A 7,404-nucleotide genomic window follows, 5' to 3' on the forward strand; every position below is an offset into this window, starting at 1 on the left:
AAATTGAGAAAACTTTATCAAATAAATAAAAATGAATGCCGATTCGGTAAAAATCTGGGAAATAAACGTTTTTTTCCTCCCAATGAGAAACAGAAATGACTATTGATTTGCTGAAATATTAGGTACATACACCTTTTCTTGCTCTTATGAAAAAGTTACAGCCTGGATGGCGAAATTTTCATTTATTTCGAAGGAAGGTTTCCTAAGCTTTTCATCCATAGGCTTCCTTAACTCTCTCTCTTACCTAGCATTTAAAAAAAAAGAATAAGTATCACAGAAAAACCATGTAGCGGCCCTTTATCTCCAAAAACCCTTCAAACCTTCTCATCTGTCCCCGTCCGTCCGGTACTTTTCGATCACGAAACCAGATCCAAAAAAGCAAGGCGTCGTTTTGCCTCTGAGCGAGCGATTTCGACGTCGAGTTTTGCCATCAAAAACCGGCATATATTACCAGGAGAACATGATTCAAAGAGGTTGCACCTCGAAGCTGGTACCTCGTGGCCATCAGTGATCTCGCTCCCGCGCATTTGCCGATATTGATTGCTAGCTCACTCCAGTATCATTGATATCATCAATCCATATTGTCGCCTGTTTCGGCACGTGGGAATCAGCACGTTATCTCTTTCGCTATCGTTCGCTTATCGTTCTAGGTGTACTATGGGATCTTGGGAGCCGAAAATAATGAGATTATAATTGAGATTAATTTATTTATCCAGAAATAAAAGCTGTAATTTAAAAGCAAAACTATTCAGGAAAATGAAGGCGATACATTTTTGTGACATAAATCAATGTTTTTCCTAGGATTCGGCACTAAATCAAATGAAATTAGATTTACGAATGAAATCGACGATCGTTTATCTCGCATTGCGCTATAGTGCGGCGATGATTGATTAATCCAATCGCATTGCTCGCTCAGAACGAGAGATAAAAATGGTGCCTTTCTCCTCGTTTTGTGATTAATTGTATTCTACCCACGCCCACGTTCTCTCCATGCGCGGGGTTATTTACTGCAAGGAAATATTTATCCAAAAAGATACTGAAATTGGAAAGTATTTTGATGCCACAGTGGGAAGTTATACTAACAGGAGATCATGCTACCAAAAGGCTTTCGATCTTCTCAGTGATAGAGCTGTCTTGCTCCGTCATTGTCCTCCTTGGTATCCCTTATCGCACTGATAAGCCCATCAGCCATGATACTTTCCGAAAGTTCCTCCCCCATTCCCGTTTGACGAAAGAAAAATGGCTCCAAGTAAGGCTCCACTTTTAGTTGATTCAACTCACTAGTGCTTAAGACTACATCTGCTAGAAACAGTGCGAAATTAGCTAGCTATTGAACGGTTCTTCCTTCTCATAAGAATAATAACACACTTTTGTTGTACGGGTTTTTGAAACTTCTATTGGTTTATGGTTTTATTCACTCAGTTAGTCATACGCCCTGGGAACTACACCTCAAGCCCAGCGAAACTCGCCGCGCCTGCGTGACGTATTGGCCAGCTTTGCTCAGCTCGGGGCACAGAGCACTGGGCATTTTAGTTTACAGGACAGCTGCCTCTAGCAGCTTAAATTAGGAATTCGTATTATGGTTACGTTTTGCTAAGCGGTGTCACGTTCGCTAACCAGCTACTAGGCTCGGGATTGCGCCTTTTTGAGGACAAAACCACAGTCACACACAGCATCTGCAGTGTCGTCCCACAGACAAGCGCTAACAGTGAACAATAAGCGCGGACTATAGTGCGGCTGAGCTATCGTTTTTAAACACTTGCCTACACCTAAAAGCCTGTAATACTCGTTTCCGCTTTAGAACGCTGATGTAAAGCAAAACGTGCGCGTTTCGTCCAACATACTCTAACGATCGAGAGCGATCTCGATCACATGGGCGCGACTAGTCGATAAATAATACACACGTTATACGCATTGTTTTTTTTTTCTACTAAAAGACTCGCCTTCAGCCATGAAGTGGGCCTTTCCGGGGAGCAATCCTTAGCACCGAACAGCGCCGGGACGTAGAGCTCCCTCGGTACCCGGCTCCTTAACATGATTGCTCAAAAATGTGACATGTGTAGAGATGATCCTTGTTCGGTTGAAAAAGGATACGCATTCGTTTTATATAGAATAATATCGATATGTAACCAGGTTCCTAACGTTGATATGTTTTGACATTGAGGGAATGCGTGTTTCAGCTTGCAGCCGAACAACTGCAAAAACGAACGCTCACCGTAGTGCTGCTGGCTGTTACAGGTGGTCACGAACTATATACGAGTAGGATAATGTTGCCAGCAGCACATAAGTTTGAGGTTACGTTTTGCACAATAATTTACTTCGTTTCGTCTCATCTTCCTCACAATCGCCTGCTTGCGGCAAGCACTATTCTAATGTTTCTGTAACGGCTTTAGCAAACTGGGCATTGAAATTCTTCCAATGGTGTTTATTACGCTTGCGTTTGTCCACATTTGAGGCTCGCCCTCTAGCGATGGGAAACGGCACTAACCTTGCCAAACTTCGTGCACTAATGTTAAATGCTCATCTACCATCGCCCAGCCGCTACGTACAACTGCGATTAAGTTTTAATCTGAATCATACGATTCTACTCGCCTAACGATGAATGGACAAGATATACTGTGCGGGCATATATGTTGGTTCTCGCCGGGGAGCGTATGTGCGATACGATGCACAAACGGTTCCCATCGGGCAGAGTGGTGCATTATGCGTTTTAAGGTCGCCATATAATATTCGATGCTTGCGCATCGGTCTTGTGTGATTTAAGTATGCATGATGTACTCCTATGTTTCCCTTGTACTAACAGAAATAAACTCGAGCAAGTCGGGATCAACTTGAAGCGAACCCAAAATAACAATGCATTAAACTTTGGTATTAATAACTCCTCTGTATCAATTAAGCACACATTTTGGAAATGTAAACAGCACTAAGCATTAACGAGTAAAGCTAAATGTTAACCTAACGGACAGTTGAAGAAAACCGATAGAAATACGTGTAACAATTTGTCTCAAATACGTTTAACAGTGATTTCGCTGTAATAAGACTTATAGCTCCTTAGTGGACTTTATAAGGTACGATTAATATAACTGTCTGATACTGTTGCTGTGTTTAGAGATAATTTAACAAACTTTTTTTGTTTTAAATATTTCGTTTAGATGCGGTCACATCACTCAACGATATATAGATACCTACGTGGAGCCTTAACAGCTAGCTGCGAGATAAATGCGTAGCATGCAAACAGCAAACAGATAGTTTATCTTTAAGTCTCAGCAATGCACAACGATTTCCTGTAGGATTGGTAACGGAATCTAACTTACTTACTACCAAGCACGCTCAAGGCAAAACGAATTTAAAATTACATCTTCTAGCCCGCCCTTTTTCAGGCCCATTTCCGGTGGTCAAAAGGGTCAACGGAGGCAGCTGAAGAGAGGGCATTAACATATTGCTGTTAACACGGCTGGTTGATCGGTAGGATTTTCCCTTTCACAACGGTGCCCCCTAACACAACACCAAAACGGTAAAAGCGGAAGTAATACTTTGCTCGATCGCTGGGAAGCGTCACAATTCGCAAGGTTCAACATGAAAGGGCGAGCAAAACGAGCAAACAATTCCTGAATCGCTCCAAAGGTAGCGTGCCTAGTGCTTCTAACTTCTTATAACCATGTATATACCGCGTGTAGCGCTATGCCTGTATATATGTATATGGATTCTGCTTTTCCAGCAGGTTGCCTTATCGACTAATGATATGTATCCGTTTCTTTGGTTGTCCCGATCGGTCGATCCTTTCCGGGGGTGAAGGATCAAATCGACACGATGCGAGAACAGCACACAGACCGTTCGTTAAAACTGATATGTTTCGTTTCTTGATATGTTTCGTGATCGTTGGTTGCCAACGCAAATACTTACAGTTACGCTTGATCGCGAGTTCCCATCCCCATTTAACTTCCTTTTTTTTTAGCTCGCTTTTTTCTTCCTTCAGCCAGGCTTCGAGTGGCTGTTGGTGTTGCTTGAACGTGGAAAACCTTCCCAGCCTTCCTATCTAGCTCTCATGTTGTTCCATCGCGTGTACCTAGCTTTTCTCTTCTCGAGCTCGTTTAAGGCCACCGGGCGATTGATGCATGTTGATCGACACCTGCGGCGATCCTGCGGCAGGACGACCGCTCTAGGACAGAAGGTCCCGCATCGCATCAAGCGAATCCTGCAGCGAGCGCGCGAATCGGGACGCACTCGTTTTGTCTGACGCGAAAAACGCTGAAATGCAGAAGATGATCTCGTTCGGGTGCGGATTGTACGAGGCTCCGTATCCGTGTGGAGTCACTGGTCCATATCCCATGAAGCTGTTCGTTGAGCAGGCCACCTAAGTGTGTGGGAACACACGTGGATTGAGACGGGAAGGGTAAAAAAAAGAAGATCATGAAAGGATGGACGTGAGAATAATGTCCTTTGAGCCTTCTAGAGGTCCTGTACGAGCGGTATACAATTGGTATCGACTCTTCAGCTTCAACTTCACCAGACAACCGTGCATTTGGGTGCAATTGGGACGTGCATCGTGATTGCTACCGTGCTCCGTGAGAAGGTGCTGTGCGTGTATGTGAAAACTTCCCGGTGTATGTGAGGGTCCCTGGTCCCAGTACCTGGCTGGTGGAAAGAAGAAAACAGTTAGCAATTTTATAGCACTCGTCGGTGAACAGATCGTGTAGGGTTCCTTCCTGCTCACGACAAGCCTCCCGCAATCCGAGCAGGTGTATGTCGATGCCGTAACCCAGAATGTTCTGCACCATGACCTCTGTCTGTCGAGCGGCGGCACAACGGAACAGCTCCCTCAGGTGGTCCTTCTGCGGATGAAAGCAAACGTACGTTCGTATAAGCAGAACGCTTTAGACAGCTAGTGGTCAGCTAGCTCCAGTAGCTCAAAAGAAAGGGGTTGTCGAATTCGTGGGAAGTTTGGCAAGAACATGGGGGGCAAGGATAAGCGACCTAGAAGGGGGTGCAGCCGGTGGTGGATGGGTAGAGCGAATTTGCATTGGTCTTTACATACACTGTAAATACTGAAAGTTACTTTTTTGACATCCGATGTGGCTTCGGCGCTGTAGTCGTCCTCTTTGTCGCTCTCGAGTGTCACGTTAGGACCTTCACCCTGGCACATGGCTTTAGCCCACTCGAGGGCTTCCGTGCTAGCTGATCGGATACAGTCGACCCGTCCGAGCAGGAACCGTCTGGTGGAGGCGCTTTCGTACGTGCTGACCAGGTGTCCGTACAGTCTAGATGGAAGGATAACGAGATTAGTTAGCTTGGCGGGCGTCCGGTGGACTAGGAGTTCTTCGGTTTACTCACTTGTAGTGCGCCAACTGCAGGGCTAACTGGACGTACACATCCGGGCTGACTTGACAGGCCTTGATGAAGTTCTTGCCGTACGGTTTGTAGCGGTACACGTAAAAGTCTAGATCTTCGATGCGCCTGTGAGCAGGTGAGAGAATGAAAAGTTAATATGTTATGGCAGACTGGATGTCTCAGCTAATGCTAAAGTGCATGATACAGTACAATGCCTATTAATTTTATCGAGCATTCATTTGGCAACATTCAAATATTTCCCGGTAATAATTATTAAGTTTCCCTCCCCTACATCGAATGCACAAAAACAAATAGGGGTGAAATGATTTCACCGAAACCGACTATAGCTATGCAATGGAATATTTCACAGAATGCGAATGAATTATTTCACGATGCGTTTCGTTCGTTTGAAATTGGTTGCAACGCTCTTCCGCTATATCCTTGTTTAGGCGATTCAACACAATGCAGCCAGCACTGAGGAAATGGTTCACGAACCCTCTTTGACTCATCTACCCCAGCAGCATCCCCCGCACAATACTCACTTATCAAGCGAACGGGCAGCCTCCCTCAACCGTCGCTCAATCTCCGGCCGCACAACCCACTCGAGCCTCTCCGGAGGCGGCAAATGGGACTGCTGACGTTGGAGCTGCTCTGTCGATCCTTCCCGTCCTGCCGGCGTCTCATCGATACGCCCCAGGATACCTTCAAGCAGCTGTACCACAGCAATACCCTCAGAAGGCGAATGCTCATAACAAAGACCCCACGTTCCATCGCTGCAGATGATCAACTGCATCGTTTTGTCGAACCAACGATTGGCGCTATTACACGCACTTCCACCACCGTGGATCATCTCATGCGCCATGTTGCTTTCATCCCGACCACCCGCGTAATGCGCTCCTGCCGGAGATCCGTTAAAGCCACGTGCATTGTACGTCAGTGGTAGTGGTTCGTCGATGCACACCAACACCAGTGCCGTCTCGATCAGCTCGATGTTGCGTGCGTTTTGTTCCTCAAGCAACAGCATTTCACGATCGCCAGCCCATTGTGGACGTGGTTCTGCCGTCAGGAGACCAATTCCACCCGATTCCAACTCCGGCAGACAGGGTGCTTCGTTCAGGATGTGCAGCAGTTGCGCCACCAGTTCGCTTTCGTTCAAACGGCCTCGATCACCAGCCTTGACGGGCACACAGTACATCTGCAAAAGAAGATACGTGTGAGAAAGGAGTTGCTGAAGCACTACAACCCTCAAAGGGACTTACGTGCTTCCGGCAGCACACGATCACGTGGGCGTCACTCTGCTCGCCTGGTGCTGGCAAAAACTGACTATCGCGAGGATTCCCAGGACGTCGGCAGGATCCCAACAGCCGGTAGTACTGCGCCATACAGAGTGGTTGACCTTTCTCGCGTGAAGTTGCTCGTTCCTGCTTGAGGGCACCACTGGAAAAAAGAGAGGTTCGTTTGAGTCGATCCGTTTGGTGCTAAGGACCCTGCCCCAAGATGTGTTACCTCTCCAGCATCTCCTTGTGGTCCATCAGCTGATCGACGAGTTGAGCCGCGAATCGAGCCAGATCGTTGACGGTGGTGAACTTGCGCGGTGGCATCACCATTCCAGGATTCGAGTTGATCGGCAGCGGAAGTGGATTGTCCATGTACATGTCGTTCAACCAGTAGTGGTACGCCCAGTTCTCTTCGGTGTCACGACGCTCGAGCAGGTATTGCTGCAGAGCTGGTCCAAGTCTAGCACTCAGCTGCCTAATGATCGCTTTGGTCCTGTCGAGCTGTTGCGGGGTTGCGATCGGTTGCAACACCCGCACGTACTCGGCCATCGTCTGCTCCAGCGTCGGGACGGGCACTTTTGGCAGCATCTGGAAAATGGGAAATTGGGAGCGAAAGAGAGACAGAACAGAGAACAGAGTGAGAGATAGCAGACGCAAAACAGGCACCCTTTTCCCGGACGTGACTGCTCTCGGACGGTCGCGTTGTTTTTCTGGTTGTTGGTGCAGGTTTTTAAGAGTTCCTGAGAGCACATACCTGGGGGAATCCAAACTCGTCCGTAGCTTCCGCTGTCGAGAGCCA

The 7,404-nt window shown here is 47.0% G+C and overlaps 1 protein-coding gene across 1 annotated transcript; it reads right to left on the bottom strand.

Annotated features, from left to right (window-relative positions):
• Positions 1 to 1,383: 1,383 nt before the first annotated feature.
• Positions 1,384 to 7,193, bottom strand: LOC128721495 (choline O-acetyltransferase). Its single transcript, XM_053815251.1, has 7 exons — positions 6,835 to 7,193; positions 6,588 to 6,765; positions 5,871 to 6,523; positions 5,332 to 5,454; positions 5,057 to 5,258; positions 4,632 to 4,832; positions 1,384 to 4,354 (listed from the first exon to the last, which is right to left on the bottom strand). The coding sequence occupies exons 1-7, from the start codon at positions 7,191 to 7,193 to the stop codon at positions 4,160 to 4,162; spliced, it is 1,911 nt and encodes a 636-aa protein (XP_053671226.1). The 3' UTR covers positions 1,384 to 4,159.
• Positions 7,194 to 7,404: the final 211 nt, after the last annotated feature.

Source organism: Anopheles nili, chromosome 2 (assembly GCF_943737925.1).
Source record: "Anopheles nili chromosome 2, idAnoNiliSN_F5_01, whole genome shotgun sequence".
Lineage (NCBI taxonomy): Eukaryota > Metazoa > Arthropoda > Insecta > Diptera > Culicidae > Anopheles > Anopheles nili.

What these genes read in the sequence shown, in the direction of transcription:
- LOC128721495 (XM_053815251.1), bottom strand. Translation starts at nt 7,193, where the DNA reads ATGCTGCCAAAAGTGCCCGTCCCGACGCTGGAGCAGACGATGGCCGAG. An exon ending in CACAAGGAGATGCTGGAGAG is followed by an intron (nt 6,766 to 6,834) that starts GTAACACATCTT and finishes TCTTTTTTCCAG; the next exon opens with TGGTGCCCTCAAGCAGGAAC. An exon ending in TTCTTCTTTCCACCAGCCAG is followed by an intron (nt 4,355 to 4,631) that starts GTACTGGGACCA and finishes CCACACACTTAG; the next exon opens with GTGGCCTGCTCAACGAACAG.